Source organism: Delphinus delphis, chromosome 2, assembly GCF_949987515.2.
Source record: "Delphinus delphis chromosome 2, mDelDel1.2, whole genome shotgun sequence".
NCBI classification, from domain to species: Eukaryota; Metazoa; Chordata; class Mammalia; order Artiodactyla; family Delphinidae; genus Delphinus; species Delphinus delphis.
Window position 1 is genome coordinate 28,487,042 of NC_082684.1, and position 24,531 is coordinate 28,511,572.

At 56.4% G+C, this 24,531-nt stretch overlaps 1 protein-coding gene across 2 annotated transcripts in view; it reads left to right on the plus strand.

Moving 5' to 3' along the window:
• The window catches only part of LTBP2 (latent transforming growth factor beta binding protein 2), a 98,624-nt gene that overhangs the window by 69,609 nt on the left and 4,484 nt on the right, over nt 1-24,531 (plus strand). Inside the window, exons 13-32 of one of the 2 annotated variants that reach the window (XM_060004195.1) lie at nt 1,095-1,114; nt 2,338-2,377; nt 3,289-3,402; nt 5,520-5,648; nt 6,346-6,474; nt 11,423-11,542; nt 16,324-16,443; nt 17,531-17,653; nt 17,865-17,990; nt 18,417-18,541; nt 18,853; nt 19,548-19,670; nt 19,768-19,893; nt 20,282-20,404; nt 21,056-21,187; nt 21,462-21,587; nt 22,158-22,301; nt 23,161-23,352; nt 23,480-23,563; nt 24,274-24,402. In XM_060004195.1, coding sequence (XP_059860178.1) covers nt 1,095-1,114; nt 2,338-2,377; nt 3,289-3,402; nt 5,520-5,648; nt 6,346-6,474; nt 11,423-11,542; nt 16,324-16,443; nt 17,531-17,653; nt 17,865-17,990; nt 18,417-18,541; nt 18,853; nt 19,548-19,670; nt 19,768-19,893; nt 20,282-20,404; nt 21,056-21,187; nt 21,462-21,587; nt 22,158-22,301; nt 23,161-23,352; nt 23,480-23,563; nt 24,274-24,402 — 2,226 coding nt within the window. The remainder of the gene's footprint in view (nt 1-1,094; nt 1,115-2,337; nt 2,378-3,288; nt 3,403-5,519; nt 5,649-6,345; nt 6,475-11,422; nt 11,543-16,323; nt 16,444-17,530; nt 17,654-17,864; nt 17,991-18,416; nt 18,542-18,852; nt 18,854-19,547; nt 19,671-19,767; nt 19,894-20,281; nt 20,405-21,055; nt 21,188-21,461; nt 21,588-22,157; nt 22,302-23,160; nt 23,353-23,479; nt 23,564-24,273; nt 24,403-24,531) is intronic. The other variant, XM_060004194.1, reaches the window with a different exon arrangement.

Genomic DNA, 24,531 nt, shown 5'->3' on the forward strand with positions numbered 1-24,531 from the left:
CTGAGAGGTTCCCCCTCCCCTCGGGTTACAGCACCTCAAAGAGCCACTGGACCCATGGCATTCCATCTCTGGGGCATTAGAAAAAGGAGTTCAGAGCAGCAGCACAGCCCTGGGAACGTGCTCTCATGGCCTGGCCTGATGACATGGCCTCATCTCCTCTTTCTCCTATATAGGGTCAAGAGGTACCCATGTCCCAGGGAGCTGCTGCTGGGGGTGGGAGAGGCCCGCCGCACCCTCCACTCCAGCTGACCAGGCCTTTCCATCCCTGGCCCCCGGCCACGCAGCTTCTGGGGCTGGTGCTCGCTGCCAAGCCTGAAGCGTCGGCAGGTGGATCCTGGGGAATCTGGGGGCTTTATATCCCCTCCCATGGCCTTAGAGTCAGAGCACTGGCTCCAGCTCAATCGCCTTGGGCCCAGGAGGCGTGGGGCTGGAAAGAGACTGGACTCTAGGCACCCCGGCAGGTGCCCTGGGAAACCACGCAGAAGGCAAGCCCGGGTTACTGGTAGCACAGGGTGCAGGAGGCCAAGGACATATGAGGACCAGGAGAACTAAGTGATGGCCAAAGTGCTCCAGGAATTGGGAACAGACAGACACGGAAGTCAGGCAGAGCCCCAGTCATCATGGAAACCAGACACTGGCCAGGCCAGGAGCAACTCCTCCCCTTCCTAGAACTGTTGCCCTGGCCTGTAGCCTGGGGCAGGGGCGGAGTGACCCGATGTGGTCGGGAGGGAGGAGGTGGCAGTGCAAGGAGGGTTGCAGCGAGGATGGGGTGGCAGTCCACCCATGGGGTGGACTGGCCCGGAGCGGGTGGGACTCCTGTCACCGGGGGCATCAAAGGAGCCCCGGAGGTTTCCTCTCACCAACTGACCGCTTTGTAGGCCTTCCAGACCTGGGATTCTGGGATCTGGGCTGGCCAGTGCCAGAAGGGTGGCAGGGGCAGAGGCAGGTAAGAAGAGTCTGGGCTCTCTCTACCACTGAGCCTGCGGGGGACGAGGTCAGGAGGTCACGGACTGAACCAGCCCTGGCCGTGGGTGGGAGGGAGAAGGCAGCCAGACCCTCCTCCCTGAGCTCACGCTCTCACCTTTCCTTCCCAGGTGACTCTCAGGCTGGCCAGGTAAGCGAGTCCTCCCACCAGCAAGTCGGGCAAGGGTGGCAGAGAGCAGGACGTGGTAGCACTGAGGCCGCAGGGCAGCGTCCCGTGAGGGAGGGAGGGGAGAAAGATGGAGTGTACGTAGGATTTTACTTGCAGAGAAGCCGTGGTGGGAGAGTTGATCCAAAGACCCAGTTTTACCCTAAAGGAAGTAATAACAACAGCTCCTGTTTTTCCAGCAGCTGCTGTGCAAGTACTCTCATTCGGGAAGCTCTGGGGCCCCCTTCAGAAAGGAAGCAGGAACGTGTCCTGTTAGTCCTGGCTGTCACTCAGGCTTTCATCACAGCAGATGAGGTCTAGAACTGGTTCCAGATTAATTCCGGATTCAGCACTTTCTGAGCCTGACTTGCTTAAGGTCTCAGGTCTCCTCTGTGAGTGGCTCGTGGGGAATAGAAGCAGAGCTGTGAATAGCCTCAAACCACTTCATTGAGAAAGGGGGAGCCCACCCCCTCTCCTGAGCCCAGGATTTCCCTGCAAAGAACTGAGTGTCCTCCTAGAAAAACATTCCAGAAGAGTGAAGCTGCTTCTTCCCTCATCAGTCTGCCAATCCCTACCCTATCCCTTGGCCCCTCCAACCTGCATCCCTGACTCTCCGCAAATATTGTTTCCCCAGGGAGCTTCTTCTCTCCCTGGAGAAGCATGCATTGTCTCCCAGACCAAAGTTCTTCCGTGTCCTCCCAGCCCCAGCCATGCTCCTGGCCCTCTGCCATCCCCTGCCCATTTTTCTTTCCCCTGCTCCCCACAGCTCCTCTACCTCTGTCCCTGGGCTATGGTGAGAGACACCAGGTGTGGCCTAGGGTCCCAGCTTCACCACACTGGCCCTGTGGCCCTCGGTAGACTGGTTAACGTCTAAAGCTTCTGTTGCTGTCTGAGATGTGGAGATCATAGCACTGATACGATACTTGTTGCTGTAACGCTGAGCTGGCCCATTCCGTACATCGGCTCCTTTGATCATTACAGCCTTCTACCAGAGGATAGTTGAGAAGATTCATTAAGACAGTAGACATAAAGTACCTGGCAGAATGCCAGGGTGTAGTAAGAACTCATCAACACCTGGAATGAATGAAAGACTGAAAGAGGGAGTTAGTTGGACGGGGAGCCTGGAAGCAGGGGTGAGTGTGGAGGAAGGAAGCACATCATGGGGGTGACAGGGAAGCCAACAGTGACCGCCTCCCGTTTCTGTGCAGGTCACAACCAGTGTTACCCAGCTATCTGCCTGGGTCCCAGGTGAGTGCCTCCTCCTAGTGGTGCCCAGCAAACAAAGGGAAGGAAGGAGAGACCTTAATCTAGGAGTGGAGATAGTACCCGGGAGCTGGTGCAAGGCTCAAATCAGCTGAGGTTATAGATGATGAGACGTGTGATCAGTTTTCCTGGGAGCTCTGTCTGCGGAAGGTGTTATAGGTCAGTGAAAGGCACCGCGATGCCTTACAAATACCTCCGCAGCCACGACACTCTTTCTGCCCTTCATGGTGCTGGTCAGCAAATAAACAAGACCAAAGAGGAAGGTCTGGCTGATGCAGGGGCGGGTCAGGTACCCAGAGCTCTGCCCCCAGCCTGTCTTCCCTCAGGAAATGATTAGAGCTCCACAGAGCCCAGCTTGCCGGTCCCTGGGGCTGCAGACAGGGCACTGTTCAGAAGTCGGCTTCAGCTTCCTCTACTATGATGTGGACACGAATGCCTGCCTCTTAAGGCAGATGAGACACTGGTGGTCCAGGCAGAGCTCTGTAAACTGTAAAGAACTCTGCAGACAGAAGGAGAGTGCTGAAGTAGGAGTCAGGAGACCCGGGCTACGGCCCCATTCCCAACAAGCTATCGACCTTGGACAAGTGGCCATTCCCACGAGCCTCCACCTCCTTCCCTGCGGAGTGGAGCCGGGAGACCAGATGTGCTCTAAGCCCCGTCAGGGCTCTCAGATTCTCTGACTCTGTTTGGGGCCAGGTTAAGTTTCAGGAGACTAAGAGGCAGGGGGGATGACCCGCCCTAGGTTCCACCCCTTGTTCTCAGAGCCCGATGGACTGGAGGGCAGGGAGGAGGACAGGGCACTGCACCTCTGCAGGGGATGTTGTCCAGGGGGTGGGAAAGCGGGCAGTCAAGGGGCTGAGGCCTACTCGCTCCCCCCGCCCCTCTCCCCTCCGCAGGAGACGCCACAGGAAGACCAACGCCGCCACTGCCTGGACAGGGGATCCCGGAGGCCCGGGCAGAAGAGCAAGTGACCGCCCCCACCGATGTGCTGGTGACCCCGGCCCCGTCAGGTACCTGCAACAGCCCCATGAGGTGTGGGTGGCCAGAGCCAACTCCAGGGCTCTCCCACCGGATGCACAGTGTCCAGTGAACTCCCGCCGGGGTCAGCGGCCCCGGCCGCATTCCGCAGAGAGCACAGGGTGCCCCTAGTGATCGGGGGAGTCCCGTCTGGAGCACCGGTCAAGCCAGGCAGGAGAAAGAGAAGGGGTGCCTTCCAGGAGAATCCACGGGGCCTTCTCAAGGAAGGCGAGCACATGGGGCCTCCAGGAGCCTGGCTCTTCCAGGCTGTTGACCCTGGGTCAGCTGAGTACCCTGGCGGTGGGCAGTCTCCTGCCCACAGGGAGGGCCGACTTTAGGGAAGGAAAATGGTTCTATTTCTCACAGTTGTTTAGCTGCCCTGGAGCCTGCGTTCCCCAGGCTCTGGCCGCTGCAGTGGTTGCGGGGTGGTGTGGGGAGATCCCCGGCACATCCACCTTGCTCTGGAATGCACCCTCCTCAAAGGCTCGTTGTCTGGGGACTTGGTTCAAGAGAAGCCGGTGTTGCTGCAGCTGTTCCCTGCACACGTGCGTGCTCACGTGTGTGTGCTCGTGCGTGTGTTCCCACGAGCGTCCTCATCAGGGCCTTGCTGCTTGTACCCTCATAGACTGAGGTCACTTTGGGGTGAGGGGTATTTCCAGATCTCCTCCAGCAGAGGGAGAGACCCTGCAGGTTGGTGGAACAGTCCAGAGAGTGTGGGTGGGGCTGGGAGCTTGGCCTTCCTAGGCCTGAACCAGGGCGTCCCTGCTGCCCTCCCCCAGGACCCCTCTTCTCTGGGCTCAGTGCGCTGCTCCAACGAGTGTCCTCGGCCCCCCTCCGCTCGGCAGGCAAGATGAGCTGGGTTAAGGGGCTCAGCTGGGGATTCAGCTATGTGGGGACAGAATCCCTCCCACGATCTATAGACTTTCACCTGATCCCCCTTCCCCCTTGCCATCCCCCAACCCCACCCTTCTGGGAGGACATTTAGAACCTGGCTGGAGGTCCTCCTGAGCCCCCAGGCTGACACAAACTTGGAGCCAGGCCAGGGGCAGGGTAGCCCGACAAACAGGCCGGTGTGCACGTTCAGTTCAGTCCAATTTAGCGAACGCTGTGAAGCCCCGCTGTGCACCACCACAGGCCACATCCTGACCCATTTCCTTGGGTCTCTGGGGTTCCCTCAGTGCTGTGGGGCAGGGCTGGGAGCGTGGGTGTGTGGGCTTCCGGCTGAGACCTGGAGTGAGAGCATCGCTCATTCATTCAGTCATTTGTCCATTCGGCATGTTTTAAGCGCCAGGTACTTTTCTGGTATTATGGACACAGTTCAAAAGACCTATAATCTCTTGCTCTCTATGCAGCCTCAGCCCTGAGTCCTGGCGAGTCTCCAAACTGTTTCTGAATTCAGTTTCCATCTCCCATTTTTACCCATTACCACCACCCAAGGCAGTCCTTGTTTAATTCATTTCAACAGGTTTCTAGGGGCCCTCTGTGCCTCCCCTCCCACCCCAGTCCATCTGCCGTCTTGCTGCCTTTCTGAACAAGATGACATGCAAGATGCGTGGTCTTTCCGAGACAGTTCTGATCACACCCCACCTCCCATGACCCCCTTGCTTACAGGCCTGTCTCAACATGGCACTCAAGACCCTGCTCAGTTAGCCTGCACCCACCTCTCCCCTCTTCCCCTGGCAGTTGTCCCAAGACCCCCCTCACCAGATCTGTCTGTCTGCCTAAGAAAAACTGGTCAGGAGTTGCCAGGGAAGGGAAGCACTCGCTGTGGCTGAGAGCTGTCCCCGTGTTCAGGGTGAGGTCAGGCTGGAGGCCTCAGCAGGGGAGCCCCTTTGCTGGGACGCGGGACACAGGTTACTGGCACCCCCTGGGTCTCGGTCAGAGGGATGCAGTGCTGCAAGCTCTATCCTGGTAGGGCTCGGGGCCCTGGGAGGAGGGGCCGTGGGTTCTTACACAGGCCACGCTATACGTGGATGTGGGAGGGCCCAGCTAAGGCTGGGGTGAGGCTTCTGTGGTCCTCTGAGGCCCGTGTGCCCTGCCCCCACCCCACTCCACTGCTTTCACCCATCCGCACCCCACCATAACCTCTGCTTTGCTCCATCATCCACAGGCATTGACAGATGCGCTGCTGGAGCCACCAACATCTGCGGCCCGGGAACCTGTGTGAACCTCCCTGATGGATACAGATGCATCTGCAGCCCCGGCTACCGGCTGCACCCCAGCCAGGCCTACTGCGCAGGTATCCACGTGGGCAGCCTGGGCTCACTCAGTGGCTGGGGTGGGTGGAGGCAGGGCTGGAGGACAGTTCAGAGTCCAGGCAGCCGAAAGCCCGAGCAGTGCTCTGTGGTGGATGGACTGAGGAGAGCAATCCCTATGGACAAAGCTAACCTTAACCTCAGGGAGACCGGTCTCTGGGAGCACCATCTGATGAGTCCCCAGGACTTCAGGAGGATGGGAAGCCACCCCAGGGTCCCCTGACTGGTACTTGGAGCCTTCAGCTCTGAGATCAGCCCACCCCTCAGTCTGCATAGCAGACTGAAGCCACGGCCATCCCTGGGGGAGAGGTTCGGAGGCATAACACATAAATCATCCAGTGTGGGCCTCATCCACTCCCCCAGTATTCTTATACAAGGGAGACACATCCACTGTGCCTTGAAGGAGAAAGGAAGTTATCACCGGGCCACTGGGGGAGGGGGACGCGGGGCAGGGGGGAGGTGCGGGGCCACTGCCCCAGGCCCTTGGTTCTTGAATGGGCCCAATGAACCGACTTCATGGCCCTCAGCCTTAGAGATTTTTCAACTCCCAGCCTCCTCTGCTCCTTCATCCCCTCCTAGCCCCACAGCACCATTCCCTGTCCAGTCCTTAGCATGGCAGGTGGCTGGCAGGTGCCCAAAGGAAGGCCTCCCTGACTGTCCTTCTCACCTCCCTCCATTCAGATGACGATGAGTGTCTGAAGGACCCCTGCAAGGGAAGGGGGCGCTGTGTCAACCACGTGGGCTCCTACTCCTGCTTCTGCTACCCTGGCTACACGCTGGCCACCTCGGGGGCCACACAGGAATGCCAAGGTAAGGTGAGCCACCTTTGCCCCTGGGAGGGGCACAGGACCACACAGGTAGTGTTGGGGTGGAAGAGGATCCAGGCATTCACAGCACCCAGTGACACAGCTGCAGGGTGTGGGGAATACGGGGGCCGCAGGAACCAAGACCAGGGCTCTAACCTGGACCTGGGAGGAAGCAGACCCTGCGCTGAGGCTGAGGTCGCTGAGACCAGATGGAGGAATAGGAATCTGAAAGGCAGCAACATTCACCAACGCTCCAAGGAACTGTGACTGGAGCCAAGAGTGTGAGGGGTCTGGGGACATGGCTGGAGATGAAGACGAAAAACCAGGTCCCCAAATCCTGAGTGACAAGGAGCTTCTTTCCTATTGGATAAAGAGGGTGACCCGTGAGGACACCAACTGGGATTCCAGGCAGCCTTGGGAGCAGGCTTGCCCTTGCTGGGAAATGCCTGCAAGGCTTTAAGCTTCCCTGGGAAGCTCTGCATGGGGCCGCTGGACAAAGATGCTTCCAAGAAAGGCCCTTTAATATGCGGCATTTACACCACATACGAAACACTCCACATACTTTTTTACGAACTACAGAGAATAGGGTGCAGCGCTTTCGAAGCAGTGCTGTAAGATCCGTAACCGAGCTGGGATCCTTCACCTAGAGAATGACACTGCTGTTCTTGGGGCTCACGTTGCTGGTTCTGGCCTGGGCGCTGTGTGAGCTCTAGGGTTACTGCAATGAGTGAGGTGTGAACGTTGGCACTGTGGGATGAGGAAGCACTGGTTCTGTATGGAGGAATGTGGGAAGGTTTCCCAAAGGGGCGTTTGAGTGGGGACAGAATAATAACAACTACCATTTAGTGAGCACTTCTCATATGGCAGCACCGTCCTAAGCCCTTTATTTATGAAGCTCATCATCCCAACCCCATGCAGCACAAATCCTTATCCCCATTTTACAGTTCAGCAAACTGAGGCTCAGAGAGGTGAATTGAACCACCCAGAGACCTCACACCTAGAGCCGTGGCAGAGCTGGAAACAGAATCAAAGTCACCCTGGCCCCAAAACATGGTTTGCTTCCAACACCTTCCCTTACACACACGGTGAAGGGAAGGAGGGAGCAGAGGGTATTTCGGGGAAACGGAACCATTTCTGCAGAGGGCAGAGCAATGAACAAGCCTGGCATGCTCTGGGAATAATGATAAATCCAGTGTGATGGGAGCGCGGGGTATGCAGAGGAAGTGTCAGGAGCCGGCGCCAGTTTGCGAAGTGTCTTGAGTGCCAGGCTGAAGTGCTTGGTCGCTGTCCCGCAGACAGTGGCAGCCAATAGAGGTTTGTAAGCAGAGGGCGGCGATGCGGTCAGCCAGCTTTCAGGGAGATGACTCAGGCAGCAGTGCTCAGAACAGTCTGGAGTTATCAACGGCAGAGGCCGGGAGCAAGGGGCTTCTCTGGGCTTCGCAGCCTTGGCACGTGTTGTGGGCCAGAGGCACTGCTCCCTGCAGGCCCGGCCCGCGATGCTGGCCAGGGACAAGCAGTGGCTGCTGCAGGGAAGGGTGTCGCCAGGACTGGCCCAGACAAAGGGTCCTGCCTCGTGCCAGCCTGGGCGTCCAGATGTCTCTGCCAACCCGACAGCTGGGGGAGGAGGCAGGAAGGTCAAGGTCAGCTGTCAGAGCTTCTCCCAGTGGGGTCTGGCTGTGGTGTGATGAGGCCTCATCCAGGGTAACATCCACTTTCTAAATTTTGCTGCTCTGGTAAAACAATACCTCCTTATTTTAAATATTTACTTTATTCTTATTTATAAATTATTTCATTAATTTATATAATTAATAGAAGGCATTACAATTTCTAGAATTGAAATTAATATAAATATAAATAATTGATTAAGATAAATTATTTGATTATTAAATATTTAAAATAACGTTTACTTTACTAGTATCTATGAGCATCTTTTCGTATATGAGCCTTTGGGTTTCCTTATCTAGAAACTGCTTGTTCTTATCTTTTTTTTTTTTTTTTTTTTTTTTTTTTTGTGGTACGCGGGCCTCTCGCTGTTGTGGCCTCTCCCGTTGCGGAGCACAGGCTCCGGACGCGCAGGCTCAGCGGCCATGGCTCACGGGCCCAGCCGCTCCGCGGCATGTGGGATCTTCCCGGACCGGGGCACGAACCCGTGTCCCCTGCATCGGCAGGCGGACTCTCATCCACTGCGTCACCAGGGAAGCCCTTGTTCTTATCTTTTGCTCTCTTTTCCAGTGGCCTTTGGTTGCTTTTCCTTGTGGCTCCTTAGGAGTTCCTTATAGATTCCAGATACTTGCCTGGGTTTAGATATGACAACTCTTCCACCTTGTCCTCTGTCCATTGACCTTATCCACATGTCCTTTCTTTAACAGAAATCATTAATTCTGATATATTGAAATTCACCTTTTTGCCTTATTTTTTATGCTTTGGGAGCTTTAGTTAACAAGTCCTTCCCCACTCTTAATTCACAAAGATATTCTCCTACACCTTCTTTCATTAAAGTTACAGTTTTGCCTTTCATGACATGTTTTAGTCCATCTGGAGTCCATCCTTGCATGGGTGTTAAGATCGGGTCTTTTCCATTTCCATTTTTCTCCATAGAACAAGTCAGCTTTCCCAGGCTTATCTATCAGGCAGTCATCCTGGCCCTACCAGGTTGTGGGTCCTTTATCAGGTTCTCTTTAGCTTCCCAAAGGGAGGACCAGTTATTTCAGAATTGCCTGGAGAGTTATTAAAATGCAGGTTCCTGGGCCCGCCCAGTACTGCTGCATCAGAATCTCTGGACATGGGCCTGAGAGTGTACATTTTATACCATCTGCCAGTGACTCCACTGTGCACTAAAGTGTCATGAAGTATTGCTCATGTCTGTAAACAAATGCTTACTATTCCATTCATGCAATAAGTGCTTTGGGGGGGTCTGGGCTAGGTACTAAGGACACTAGGATAATAAGGCACATTCTCAGCAGTCAGGGAGAAAAAAAAGCAGTTACTATTCAATATAAGGGTTGATTCCTAAGGGAACCCTGGGAAGGGCCATATGGGTTGGAGGGGCGAGGGCAGCCTCACTGAGAGATGAGAAGGAAACAGCCAAGCTCGTGGGTGGGAAGCCACTCCAGGCGAGGGAACAGCACGTGCAGAAGCTCCTTAGGCTAAACTCCTCAGGCTTATCCTGTTGGCCTCAAAAATATCGAGCAGTTGTATTGCCTGTGTACCTCCTCATTACTATAGTAATCATGTGACTACTATATGTGCTCTTATTTGGGATGAACATGATGAGTACCTCTCCACTCAACTCCATTCACGCAATCACAGATAACTATGCCAGAAATCGACAGCAGAAGAATTACCAAGAAGAGGCCATCTCAGCATTAAGAGATATTCCTATTAGTGAAGTAAACCAAGTGTTTTTTCGTGAGGCCAAAGAACTCTACACCAAAAACTGAATTGTATGTGGACTAATACCAAACATTTATAAGTTTTTGACATTAAAATTTTGACCATAAAAGAAAAAGAAGGAGGCATGTGGGAAGCAGCAACCCAGGTGAGAGAACCAGGCGGGGCTAGGTCACAAAAGGTCTCACATGCTAGACTGAGGAGCTTGGATTTTATAGGGTAGGTTTAATGCTAGAATAAAAATAATAACAGCTAACATTTCTTCAGTGCTCACCTTGTGTCAGGTAGGCACTGTGCTAAGCCCTTTACCTGGATTATCTCATTTCATCTGCACAAAGCCTCTGTGAAGTGTTTGAACCATTGCTACGGGTTGGGGCAAGGGTGAGTCCTCCATTAATTTCACTGTGAGGGGCAGGGAATGGGGAGTGGCCAGAGTGACCTAGAGTCGACAGATTGAACCCACCCTTTTTTTTTTAATTTATCTTTATTCTATTTATTTTTGGCTGTGTTGGGTCTTCGTTGCAGTGCACGGGCTTCTCATTGCAGTGGGTTCTCTTGTTGCTGAGCACGGGCTCTAGGCACGCAGGTTTCAGTAGTTGTGGCATGCCAGCTCAGTAGTTGTGGCACACAGGCTTAGTTGCTCCACAGCATGTGGGATCTTCCCGGAACAGGGATTGAACACGTGTCCACTGCATTGGCAGACGGATTCTTAACCACTGCACCACCAGGGAAGCCCTGAACCCATCCTTGGAATGGGAGTAGGGCTCTGCAGGCCATCAAACCAAGCAGAGGCATTTGTGTGAACAAAGGCTTGGAGGCTGGACCAGTGGGGATCAGCACAAACAGCAAGGCTGGGGTGAGGCCTTGTGAGGCAGGCTGAGCAGCAGGGAACCCAGCACGGGAGGGGCATGACCAGGCTTGGGCTTTCAAGCCATCACAGGGCACCATTATGCTTTGGGACAATGGCAGAAACCAAAGGGACAGATCCACAGCTGCCTAAGATGCTGTCTCTCACTGGCTGCTTAATCCCTAAACTTATTTTTTTGGGGGGTGGGGGGGCATACCACGTGGCTTGTGGGATCTTAGCTCCCCTGACCAGGGATCGAACCAGGGCCCCTGGCAGTGAAAGCACCATCCTGGTCCTAACCACTGGACCGCCAGGGAATTCCAATCCCTAACCTTTAGGAAGGCCCCTAGGAACTCTAGGAGCAGACTTCTGGGGGGTTTATTGGGGTCAAGAGGGGGACTTCGTTGGCTTCCTCAGATACTGCCATAGGCACAGCCACCTGACCTAAAGACCAGCCCTTGCACTGGGGTAAGGAGACAGCTGTGAGAGTCCCCATGGGCCCCCAAAGTAGCCGTCTCCTCCAGGAGAAAGGAACTCAGGAGTTTGCAGGGGCCTGAGCTAGGTCAGTCTCACACCCTGCCATTCATCGCTGCAGCAAGGATGCCTTCCCTGCCTGGGCCTCAGCATGGCTGTCCTTGGCCTTGGCCTCTGAACAGATGTCCCAGGACCCCCTGCAGGGCTGGCCCCAACTCAGGACTTTTCTGTGTGTTCACAGACATAGACGAGTGTGGGCAGCCCGAGGTGTGCAGCGGGGGGCGGTGCACCAACACGGAGGGTTCCTACCACTGCGAGTGTGACCAGGGCTACGCGATGGTCAGGAAGGGCCATTGCCAAGGTAAGGAATGGGGTGCCGCTCTTCCCTCTCCTGGCCCCTCCCCGGGCACTGCCCACCACCAGCTCCCCTTCCAGCTTATCCCCGACTGGGCCCCTTGATGCCGGGCCCCTCCTTCTCACAGAGAGACCGATCTGTGGATTCTGGGGCCTTTCTGTCCCCTCGGTGGGATTTTGACATCCTGTCTGTCCCGGCAGCACGGAGCACAGTAACTTTATGTACATGAGATCCCGGGAGCACCCCTCCATGCACCTCTGCCCCTCACCTTGAGTCATGCGGCAGAGGGAAGGTTGATCTATCTGGGAGGTGCCTGGGGCCTTGGGCTTGGCCTACCTGCTAAAGCTTTAAGGCTGTGAGCTCCTCAGAGCTGGACCATATCCTTAGATGACCATGCATGGACACCTGACAAATGTCCATGTGTTGGACACCCCAACAAATGCTAGTGGAATAAATGAACAAATGAGCCCTCATCCTGGCCCCCTTTCCCAGGCCCTGCCATAAGGTGGCTGTGTCATTGCCAACTGATGTCCTCAGAGACTGGCTTGAACCTGCCACCATCATGTCAGCTCCTGGCAGCCCTGCCACTTCCAACCCCCTGCCAGGCTGGGGCTCTCAGATGCTTGCAAGAGGCCTGGGTCATGTGCTCCCAAGACTGGCTGAGACAGGAAGGGGTGAGGGGGAATCCAGGCTCTCTCTGGAAGGAAGTCCTGCCCTGGATCCAAGGTTAGGCCCAGACGCCTCCCTGCCTCCAGGTTTCCCTGGGCCAGGATTCAGAGGGTCCTAGAGGCGAGAGATGAGCTTCTGTGTCTGGTGAAGGGAGCCCACCCCCTTCCCAATGCCACTACCACAGAAGCAGAGTCCAGAGCCCTGGCAGGTCTTGGCAAAGGGGAGAGGTCACTAGGGATGTAGGACAGACAATACTCTGTCTGCATCCCCGGCGCGTTACTTTCCCCTCTCAATGCCTCCCCGTTTAAACTCAGGCCCACTTATGATCCAAACCTGAACCCACTTCCCTTATCCTCACTAACTTACTGGGGACAGACATCCTGGCATGTTCCGGGAGAAGGGAGAGTGAAGGGAGTTAGCATTCGATGTGTGCCTGCTACGTGCCAGGTGCTGTGCTAGGGATCTGATAGACTGCCTCATTTAAGCATTGAACATTATTAATTTGGCATTAGACTTTGTTAAAAAGTAAAGCAAAACTAAAGGAAATGAACTAAGAAAAATACCAGGACATTAAAAATATCAAATTTATACTAACCAGTCCGTGCAAGAGCACAGGCTCTGGCGGAGACAGGCCTGGGTTTGGCTCTTGCCTCAACGTCTGAAAATAGAAACCATAATGCCCATCTTAGGGGCTCTTGTGAGGACTGAATAACCTGCCACATACAAAGCGCACGTGCAGCCCTACAGCGAGTAGGGGGCGGCACTACTGTCTGAGGACCCGTTCTCTCGCACGTCTAATCTCCCCTCAACGCCAGGTTCCAGACACACACCTCGGCTGGGAGGTCAGGCTGAGTTCCTGGCCCAGGGCAGACACTCTGAGTCTGCTGAGAGAAAAACGGATGTAGCCTGCACACTTCCCCAGGTTTCCATCCATAACCACAGACCCGGCCCATCACCCCGAGAGCCCAGTGAATTTCCTCTCCTTCTTTCTTCTTCTTCCAACTAAGAAATCACTCTCTCCACTTAAACTTCAAGTATCTGGTGAAAGGCCCGAGTGGTCTGGACAGCAGCCCATCCAAAGTCTCGATGGCATTTCCATCGTACCAGGACTCTGGGTTCCCATGGAAAGGGGTCAGATTCCCCTGCAGACTGCCAGGGCTCTGCTGTCCCCACCCACGTCCAAGGTCACCTGAGCGTCTGGCGCCTGAGTGAGCACCCTCCCCACCCTGTGCTCTCACGAGGAACAGAGGCAGCACCCTCACATTTCCTCACGCAGAGGCTGCAGTGCTGGTCAGAGAAGCTCCAGGATCCTCCCAGTGTACAGACAGCAGGCTGGCAAGCTGGTCCCTGGGGTGACTGTTTCCTTGGATCTTCTGGGATGTCTTCAGCAGCCTCATACCAAGAGGATGTGAAGGTTTAGTTAGTCATATGGTCTCATTCTTCGGTCAGCAAACACTTGTTGAGCGCCAGCTGGGTCCCAGCCATGGGCTAGGAATATAGCAATAAAAAGACAGACAGCTCCTGCCCCCCGAGGACCAGGGTAAAAGCTACCAAAGCATATCATAAGCTTAGATTAAAATTCAAACCCTAGACTAGGCAGGAAAATCTGGCTCCAGGCACCAAGAGGCTGGCGGAACGGCCTCAAGATATCTGGTGACGTCAGAGCCTGTGCCTTTCACATGGAACCCACTTCATCCAGAATCGTTATCTGGCTCCTGTAATCGGCTAGGCTAGTGGCTCTGTTATATCCACCCCCACTTAGAAGAGGCCTGCCCTGGCTCAGGTGGACCTCTGCCCTCCCTCTCTCACCTGCTGACAGACCTCTCGTACATGATCATCGCTGGCTGGGGCTCTGGTCTGAGGAAGGTGTACCAGGTGTGCCAGTGGTGGGTGTGCCAGGACAGGCCAGGTTACACTACATGAACAGCCAACCTCAACCTCAGTGATTTAGGACACCGCAAACTTGATATCTGACCAAGGCCACATGTCCATCATGAGGAAACATCCTGCCCCACGTTTCCTCACCCTAGAACCTGGCTAAAGGAATGGCCGGCATCTTGAATGTGGCCAGTGTTCATGGAAGAAAGAAAGAGCACCCTGCGGGGTTGCACACAAATAAATGTTTGGGCCCATGAATTACACACGTCATAGCTACTGGCCAGCACTAGTCCCCTGGCCCCAACCAACCACAAGGGCTGAGGAGGCACAGCCCACCGTGGCCCAGAAGTGGAGAGCTGGAATTCTCAGTGAACAGCATTCGTCCTGCAAGTCTCCTAACGCCCAGTGTGAAACAGTTCGGGCACCACCTCCACAGATGTGCCCAGAACATTCGGGGCAGGGCAGACCTCAGGGCCCTTTGCTCCTGGTAAATCTAATCTCCTTCCTGTCCTGCCTGATCCCTGCAGCAGAGGTCCAAAGACTCCGTTTTTCCTCAGTGTGGTCTTAGAGGAGGATCCTTGCCTCATTCTTTCTCTTCATCCCGGAGTCTCACATCCCTGAAGCAGGAATTGTGGATAATTCCCAATGGCTTTGCCCATTTTCCTTTGGTACCCAGCCAAGGCCAGCGGGCCATGGTGCTGGCCAAAGTTGGTGGCCCTAGGACCTTCATTTCCTCCACCTCTGCCTCATTCTCTCCATCTCTGTCTTTACAGAAGCCCTTAGAATAGTTTAGCCTGGTGTCACCACAGCCCAGCTAGGGGCTCTTGGCTGCCCTCTTGCCAGAGGTGAGCCTTATCTCAGTGTCCCCAAGATTGCCCGGGAGTTCTGGGTATCTCCTTACACACACCACCTGAAAAACCACCCGCCCTGTGTATGTCATCCTCATGTGGACCCTCAGGGCGAAGTTTTGACCTTGAGAGGTACTGGTTCCCTGGGACAGAGGGCTTTGATGTACCCGGTCTTCTGTAGACCAAACAACCTCAGAGGAGATTCATATTCACCCTCCACTTCCGGGCCCATGTCCTGTTCTATTATGACAGCTGCTGGCTTGGGTCCCTTTGCAGAAAGCCTGTGTTCTGACCCTTGGCCCTGCTTCCCGCCTTTCTTTCCTCCATGGGTGCTGAGTAGGTCTTCCTCCTGGGCAATAGGGTCTCTGAATCTACATGAACTGGTGGCCTCCCTGCAGGAGAATGACAGTTATCCACATAGGGAGGGTAAATCTGGCGCTCGGTCAATCTGTCTGTCATGAATAGTTCTGTCTGTCATGAATAGAGACTGGGAGCCTCGACACTGGGCCAGAGGAGCAGAATGTCCTCCTGCAGTCCTGACCCAGAGTTCAATCCCTGTGTCACAACCTCCCTAACTCAGCCCAGGTCGCCTGGGTGCCTTGGATGATGGACTCCCCAGTATGCAAGCTTCATGCTGGGAAGAGCCCTGCATGCAGTTCCTGGGAGAGAGCTCACGCTCCCGCTCCCTGTCACTCTCCCAGGACTGGCTGCTCTCTCTCCATGGATCACCCCTTCCCCTACTTGTCCGGTTGGTGCTCAGACTCATCCTTTCTGGCTGACTTTCCTGGATCTCACCAGAGTGGGTGCTGGAGCTCTATGTGGTTCTCAGCTAGAAGAAAAGTCTCCTCTCCAGCTGAGAAGCCTTGCCAGCCTCCACCCTTCACTCTGCATCAGCCTCAGGGCTGGTCTTGGCCACATCTAAGATTGGGGGATCACCCTCAGTCCTCATTTCCTGGTGCAGGGAAGCCCATTTGGCCCTCATTGCCCAGCTGGGACCTATTCTGGGGCCTCTGGGATCTGCCAAGCATGTCCAAACACCTCATTGTCACCCCTTGTAAAGGAACAAGGGAGATACGAAGGCCCTTCCCAAGAGTCCAGCTCATGAATTCAAGCTCTCTCACCCTCCCCTAGCTAGTGGAAGGGCAGCCTCCTTCACCAGGGAGTCTCCCTTCCTAAAGGTCTTCCATCTCTCTTTTGTCCAGGACAGTGGATGGGAGGTGGGGTTGGGAACACAGGACAGCACTCACTTTTTCCTAGTTTCCATCAGTACAGAAACTGACATCCCTCTTTCTCCCCAGCCAAGGGCAGGGTCAAGGATTTGCTTCTTCACAGCCCACCCATGTGCCGTGGTTCGCAGACATGACCAAGGCGGGCGGGGTTGTTATTTTGCAGATATCGACGAATGCCATCACCCCGGCACCTGCCCTGACGGGAGATGCGTCAACTCCCCTGGCTCCTACACTTGCCTGCCCTGCGAGGAGGGCTACAGGGGCCAGAGTGGGAGCTGTGTAGGTGAGGGCTGCTTGCCAAGGCACTGAGGGGGCTGTTTGGCCTTGGGACCCCTGGATGAGCCCACAACAGGAAGGGGAAGGGGTGGGCAGAGGGAAGTGGCTTGGAGGCTATTGTCCTCCATGACCTGGCTGGGTTCCCAGATGACGCTGGGGCTGAGATGGGTGTGCTTCAGTTACGGGTGCTCTGCCCTCTGAATCAGCCGGGGGTGGGGGGTGCCTGTCAGCTCCTTGGCCACATCCATCCTTGGGCTACAGCCCAAGGTCCCAGCGGCTTCTGTGGCTGGATCCTGCTAGGCAGAGTGAGGTACCAAGCGTCTTTGGAAGAGGCTGACACCAGTGGTGTGTTTCCCAGGGAGGAGTGGTCTTCTGCTCTTCTGCATCTCAATGTCTCAGTGTCTAACAGCAACGCCTAACTGAACAGCGGGTGCTCTTCTCCCTCCAGGGGGAGGGGTGCTGCATGTCATCTGTAGGAGGAATGCTCTTTCCCCTCAGCCCCTACAGGAAGAAGGACCCAGGGTTCAGAATGCCAGGAGGGACTGAGTTGTGAATAGACGCTTTGAGGCTCTGGAGAGGGCAGACGTTTCCCAGGCCCTTGAGACCGCCACTCAGCCACCCAGGCATAACTTGCCCTCTCTCTACGCTGCCCACTCGCCTATTGAACCTGGTGGGTGGGCTGGGAACATGAGATAATGCCAGTCTGCTTGGCGGGTAGGAGACCAGAGAGGTTCAGACTCACTATAAGGTGAGTCAAGGGTCTTAGACACTTGCCTGCAGGTGTCCTCAGATGGGCCAAACCAGTCCCAGGGCTGCGGGACCCGGCCCCCTTTTCTAGGAATTTGCAGGATGCTCTGTGTCACTAGATAGAGCTGAAGTGAGTTCGGTGGGGGGAAGTGAGCTCAGGGGAGAAGGGTACCCTGTCTAAGTAGGTGGGCCCAGGAACAGGAAGGACCTCATGCCCTTCCCAGGGTGCCTATGGCCCCTCTGAATGCTGATTCCCTGGCCTCATAATTGAGATGCTCTCAGCCTGATGATGGAGGCCACGTGAGGGAGATGAGGCCAGCCTGCCATCCTGGACTTCTCTCCCGCAGATGTGAATGAGTGTCTGACCCCTGGGGTCTGCACCCGTGGAACGTGCATCAACCTGGAGGGCTCCTTTAGATGCTCTTGTGAGCCGGGCTATGAGGTCACCTCAGACGAGAAGGGCTGCCAAGGTACGAAGAAGATCTGAAGCACGCTTTGTCCGCAGCGAGTCAGCCTGCAGCTCCCTCCCTCTGGCCCCCATCCCTGAGCACGCTGACCCAACGTGTGGCTGCGAGACCCGTCCTTTCCCCCACCCTGCCCCATTCCCGCCCCCCTGGTCTCTGGCTAGCCTGGCGTGTCTGTCCTGCAGAGCCCCACACAGAGCTCAATGGCCTGTTTCAGATGTTGACGAGTGTGCCAGCCGGGCCTCGTGCCCTGCGGGCCTCTGCCTCAACACGGAGGGCTCCTTCACCTGCTCGGCCTGCGAGAGTGGGTACTGGGTGAACGAGGACGGCACCGCCTGCGAAGGTAACCCGGGGGAGGGGGGATGGCAGAGAGGGACCGAGAACACAGGCCCTCTTACCTCTCAAAGAGCACTCCACTTGTCCCCCAGCTTGGGGCTGATGCCGAGGGTCTCCAGGCTAGGCTAGAGGACCCTGTGAATGGACTTGGCCCCAGGGACAGCTTCTATTTCCTCCTCCATGAGGACAGGAGGAAAAGGGAGTCACGGAGGCAAGAGGGAAGCTGACGGTAGAGCTGCCCCAGGAGCATCCTGGGGAGAGGGTACTGGGGTTGCCCTACAGAAGGCTCACAGCCAGGGCCTCCCCTTCCCCAGGGACCCCCAGAAAGTCCTATGAGCTCAGAGAGGGAGCCAGAGGCGTGGGGTGCTTCCTGCCTCACCAGGTGGAGGGAGGCCTCCTAGGCCCCCGGGGACTGGCTGGCTGTCTGCCCCAGAACTAGACGAGTGTGCCCTTCTGGGAGTCTGCCCCACGGGAGTCTGCACCAACACTGCCGGCTCCTTCTCCTGCAGCGACTGCGAGCGGGGCTACCGGCCCAGCACCCTGGGCCATACCTGTGACGTGAGAGGCCCCCCCGCCGTGGGGGAGAAGAGTGCAGACTAACCCATATCACCCTTAGAGAAGGGCGCTCACCTCAGATGGTGGGCCAGCTGGGGACACCTATTCTTGCCCCTCCCCCAACAGCAGTTGGAAAGGCGACTGCAGAACTGGGTCTAGGGGACCACTGAGCCACTGGATCACAAGCTTCAGCGCGTGTCAGAATCGCTGGGAGAGTTTGTTCAACAGGCAGCTTCCCGGGGCCTTGTCCCAGACCTACTAAATCCACCTCTGTCGGGGGCCCTTGAGATCTGTCATCTAAGAAGGTCCTCAAGGGTTCCTTGTAAGGGTGGGTGCTGGGACCATATTCTGAAAAACCTTGGCCTGTACCAGGCAATCTGTAGCCAATTTAAATAATCTAGTTTCGGACTTCCCTGGTGGCGCAGTGGTTGAGAGTCCGCCTGCCAATGCAGGGGACACGGGTTCGTGCCCCGGTCCGGGAAGATCCCGCATGCCGCGGAGCGGCTGGGCCTGTGAGCCATGGCCGCTGAGCCTGCGCATCCAGAGCCTGTGCTCCACAACGGGAGAGGCCACAACAGTGAGAGGCCCGCGTTCCCCCCCCCCCCAAAAATAGTAATAATAATCTAGTTTCTGTTACCTTCTCAGGTTCTCTGTATCTGCTCCCTCGGCTTATTTCTCATCTGCCTTCCCAATTGTTTCTCAGCGAGATCTCGGCCATCTCAGCCATGATGAGGGCAGTGGGGTTCGGCCACCCTAGGCCAGGGTTGCCGGGATAGGCCAACTGTCCCCAAGGTGGGGGAGCTGGGACAGAAGGAGGGAGCTGCAGTTATCCCGCTCCCCAAAGGCTCCCTCGCCAGCTTCTCCCAGCTGTGCTGCTTTACAAGGGAACGATGCCCCTATGGGTCCAGTCTCCTCAGGCAGGTGCCAGGTCCTCTGGAGACCTCCCCGTTGGCTCCTGCCCTTGGGAGGTGCTGCCATCGGCTGCCCTCCTCCCTGTGTGACCCTGCAGATGTGGATGAGTGTGAAGACCCCCAGAGCAGCTGCCTGGGAGGCGAGTGCAAGAACACGGCTGGCTCCTACCAGTGCCTCTGCCCCCCGGGCTTCCAGCTGGCCAATGGCACTGTGTGTGAGGGTGAGTGGCTCAGGTCTCCCCACCGGGGACGGGGGCAGAGTGCGCGGGGAGGCGGGAGCGTCCCCGGGAGACAGCACAGCCCATCTTCTCCCTACAGACGTGGACGAGTGCGTGGGAGAGGAGTACTGCGCACCGCGCGGCGAGTGCCTCAACAGCCACGGGTCCTTTTTCTGTCTCTGCGCCCCCGGCTTTGCCAGTGCAGAGGGGGGCGCCAGCTGCCAGGGTGAGGAGCCAGCAGCAGGGGGCGCTAGAGGCTATCTAGAGTACTGAAATAAAATGCTCACGGTCCCACCCAGGATGGGAAGATAGGAGGCTGAGTGATGAGACGGGAGGCAGGTGTCAGGAGGGTCTCAGTCTTCCTCCAGGGCCTCTCCATGGTGTCTATGGCAGGTGCCCTCACCCTCTCTCCCCTTGACACAGCCCCAGTTCCAGGGCTCCACCCCCCAGTCGGGCCTCTGGCTTCCAGCTCTGGACTCTCCCTGGGACCTTCCAGCACTTTCCTACTTCGAGCCACTCCCTGGCCCTCCTATGGGCTCCTCAGGGCCCAGAGGAAGCTGCACAGGGCCCTGGGGACCCATGGCTGGTCCTGCTGACAGATGTCTCTATTCTAGATGTGGACGAGTGTGCAGTCACTGACCGGTGTCTCGGGGGGCAATGTGTCAACACTGAGGGCTCCTTCAACTGTCTGTGCAAGACTGGCTTCCAGACCTCCGCAGAGAGTGGGGAGTGTGTGGGTAAGGGCTCTGGGGGGAGCGAACGGGGCCCCTCCCCACATCTGTCTCCTCCACTCTGCCTCCTCCTCAGCTCCCTGGGACCTGGACCCCCAGCTTCCAGGAAGCAGAGAACTTTCCACAGATTAATCATCCAATGCATTTATTGAGCCTCTGCTGACTCAGGGACTCCTTGTGCTAGCAGAGCACATAATCTAGTTTTTAAAGCCAAACTGATGCAATAGATATTTATTAAACACCACCTGGGTTTAATGTCTTTTGCTGGAACAAATAGACAGTTATGGACAATCTTGAAATTGACCAAGGGAGACAGATATGAAGACGACTCTCCATAATACACTTTGGGGAAGGTTTTCTATAAAGAGAAGTCGAAAGTGCTCTGCTGTAGAGAGCAGGGTGTGGGGGACAGGAGTGTCACAGAGGCTGAGAGCTCGGTGCTCTCCTAAATAGCAGAGCGCTCACCTCCTAGACGCTCAGCCCTGCGGGTCAGGGGAAATGATCCTGAACTTGATGCTTGGGGGTTGACACGAGCACACCAGTTTGGAACAGATCAAAGACCCCAGAGGTTGTGGGGCATGACCTTTTAATGCCAGAGAGGTGGGGCCAGAGTAGTGACCCGGCCGCTTCTGTCCCCTCTCATGACTCTGGGGACAGACACTGATGAGTGTGAGGACTTCGGAGGCTCGGCGTGTGGGGCCTGGAGGTGTGAGAACAGCCCCGGCTCCTACCGCTGTGTCCCGGGCTGCCAGCCCGGCTTCCATGTGGCCCCGACTGGAGACTGTGCTGGTGAGTCGGGAGCGGGTGTCCAGGGTGAGAAGCCTGAGGACACCTATTTTTCATGTATCCAGCTAGAAACTATTTTTTGCTGCTGTTTGAAGTTTGTGTATTTTCCATACAGCAGTGCTTACACAAAAATTGAAGAGGAATGTCAGTGTTAGAGTTTTCCTTTCCTGTATTCAGAAGTTAGCTTTCAGAAATCTTGGTGTTAGTAGACCAAATAAATAAGAATTCCCAGAGAATAGAGAGCACACCCTACACTGTAGCCTCCCCTGTCCCACAGACATAGACGAGTGTGCCAACGACACCATGTGTGGGAGCCACGGTTTCTGCGACAACACCGAAGGCTCCTTCCGCTGCCTCTGTGACCAGGGCTTCGAGACCTCGCCCTCCGGCTGGGACTGCATTGGTGAGAAGCCTGAGCCAGGGAAGGGAAGGCCCTTGGGCCCTTGATCCCATCTCCGCAGATCTTGGCTGCCCTGCATAGAGGGGCCCTAGGGCCCTCCTCCTGAAATGTTCAGGGTCTAACAAGGCTCCATAAGGGGTCCTCATAGAGTGGCAAGGGAGGGAGATTTCAGCCCCACCCTACAGGGGCACCTTGGCCAGGTTGGTCAAGGAAGCGAGGCCACCTTCAACCAGCAGGGGAAGCAAGCACGCCAGTGAAGTCACCACCCTTCCCCAGAGACCCTAAGGTCTCAAGGGGCACATGTGGGGACCGTGCGGAGGGAGGAACCCTTCCTCTTTGTCCACTTACGGACTCTTTTCTGCCACCCTTCTCCTTCTTCCTCTTCCTTCCCATGCCCTCTGCTCATCTGTTCCTCCTTCCTGCTAACTCATACCCACTTCCACTCTTGCCCCAAGGCCTAGCCTGTTTCTTTGGGGGGGATGAGACAAGGATCTGCCTGCTGGGCTTGAGGCAGGGGCAGGGGTGCCTGGGCTGCCTCTCCTCTGCCCACGAGTCTGTCCTCCTGCCTGGCAGACGTGAATGAGTGCGAGCTCATGCTGGCGGTATGCGGGGCGGCACTCTGCGAGAACGTGGAGGGCTCCTTCCTGTGCCTCTGCGCCAGCGACCTGGAGGAGTATGACGCTCAGGAGGGGCGCTGCCGACCGCGGGTGGCTGGAGGTGAGCCCCGGACCCCACCCCGTCGTTGTGCACCACCACTCCATGGCTTACAAAGCACTTCCACTGCTCCAGCTCTTAGGGATGTGGGCCGGCCGGGCTGCAGCTCAGGGATGGAGTGCCGAGCGGTGAGGGGTCTGAGAGTGCGGTGCCAAGTCTGCTCCAGGCCAGGGAACTTCCAGGAGGCTGCAGGGTTGTGACGACCCTACAGGAGGCTCAAGATGCTATAATGCCAATTTAGGGGGGCCTCAGGGATCTCAGATTGAGCCTTGGAGGGACCCTCGATCCAACCCCGGGGAGCTGTTGGCTGAGGGAGACTCTGAAGCTAAGTTCGACGCTCCCCGTCCCACTCCACCGAGGGACGCTGCTGGGCTCAGCCTCTCAGCCCTGGCGGGATGGGACTCAGCTGGACTTCTCTGACTTGGGGAAAAGCAAGCAGGACTTAGGACAAGGAAGGGTGGGAGGGGCAGGGGTACAGTGTGAAGCAGAGGAATGGGCAGAGAGGGCTGCCCATACGGTATGCCAGGGACTGGGGGCGCCCCACTGCAGTGGAGGGAGGCAGGATGGTACGCTGGAAGGAGCGGGGGTTTGGCACCAGAGGAACGGGGGTCAACTCTCTGCTAAGCCACTAGGTGGCTTTGGCAAGTCACCTAGCTTCTCGAAGCCTCGGTTGCCTCTTCTAGGACAGATGGCCTCGGGTGAGCTCTCCGTACGGGTGTGAAGAGCATCAGGCGAGACGATGGAAGCATTTCGCACACTGTAAAGCGCTATATAAATGGTTAAATTTTAAAATAAATTCAAAGGCTAGGGTGCCCCAGGGGGCCATGAACAGACAATAATAAGGGGCTTCTATCGCAAATAGGTCACAGGATCCCTGAGGCCCCGGCAGGGGAACACCCCCCAGGCCCCATCCGCATGGGATGCTACTCTGGGCAAAAGGGCCAGCCACCCTGCTCCAGTCTTCTGGGCCGGAACACCACGCAGGCCGAGTGCTGCTGCACCCAGGGCACCGGCTGGGGAGATGCCTGTGAGCTGTGCCCAGCCGAGGACTCAGGTAAGGCCCCCAAGGGTCCCAAATCCTCTCAGGGTCAGCTCTGCAGGGTGACACTGAAAGAAGGGGGGAGAGGAAGGGGGGGTGGCAGAACCCTTCTCCCTCTGAGCTTGGATGCCTCCCTGCACAGTCGAATTCAGCGAGATCTGCCCTAGTGGGAAAGGCTACATCCCTGTGGAAGGAGCCTGGATGTTTGGACAGACCACATACACAGGTAACCTCCCTACAGACCCTCCTTCCCGAACGCCACTCACCTGACTAGGCCCGGCCTGGTCCTCCAGGAGGCCCCCAGGGAAACTCTGCATGCAGTCCCTGCCTCTCAGGGTGCTTCCAACCAACGTTCCTGTCCCAGGGCTGCAGATTTTTAGCTGGAAGTTCTGACCTGAGCTCCTCCTGAAGTGTCTATACAACCCCATTTTGGTTTCTCTGCTCACTCGAGGCTGAACCCTCCAAGGAACAAACTATGATGCCTTGACTAACCCAGTCACAGGGCATAGGGACACAGGCCAGAGGCAGCTGCTGGTCTCCCTGGCCCCACTTACGAAGCCCAAAACTTTGGGGAACTCACACTCAGGAAGGGTGGTTCAGGAATGGGCTCACACCTGAAACCGGAAAAGGAAATAACAGAAATGGAAGTAGTTCCCCTTGAATGCTTGCTACGTGCCAAGCACCGTGTTAAGCCCCTTACATGTACTAACCTTTTAATCCTCATCATAACTCTAAGAGGTTACGTAGTGGTATCCGTATTTTCTAGGTAGGAAACTGAGGCAAGGAGAACTTAAGCAATTTGCCCGAAGTCACCCACCTAGCAAGTGGCAAGGCCGGGATTCGACCCCAGCCAGTCTGGCTTTGGAACCCCTAGTCCTAAGAACTGCCCCATCCTGCTTCTCGCCTTCCCCTCGCCTCAGCTCTGCCCTCCCACAGATGCCGACGAGTGTGTGATGTTTGGGCCTGGTCTCTGCCAGAACGGCCGGTGCCTCAACACGGTGCCTGGCTACATCTGCCTGTGCGATCCTGGCTACCACTACGACGCTGCCCGCAGGAAGTGTGAGGGTGAGACACCTGGCACCCCTCCCCACCCTGGGGCCCAGAGCTGAGTGCTCACCCACCCCTGCCAGCCAGCCCAATTCTTGCTGGGAGTTCCCCTTCCCAGGGAAGACACCCACTACAGCGGGCAGGTCT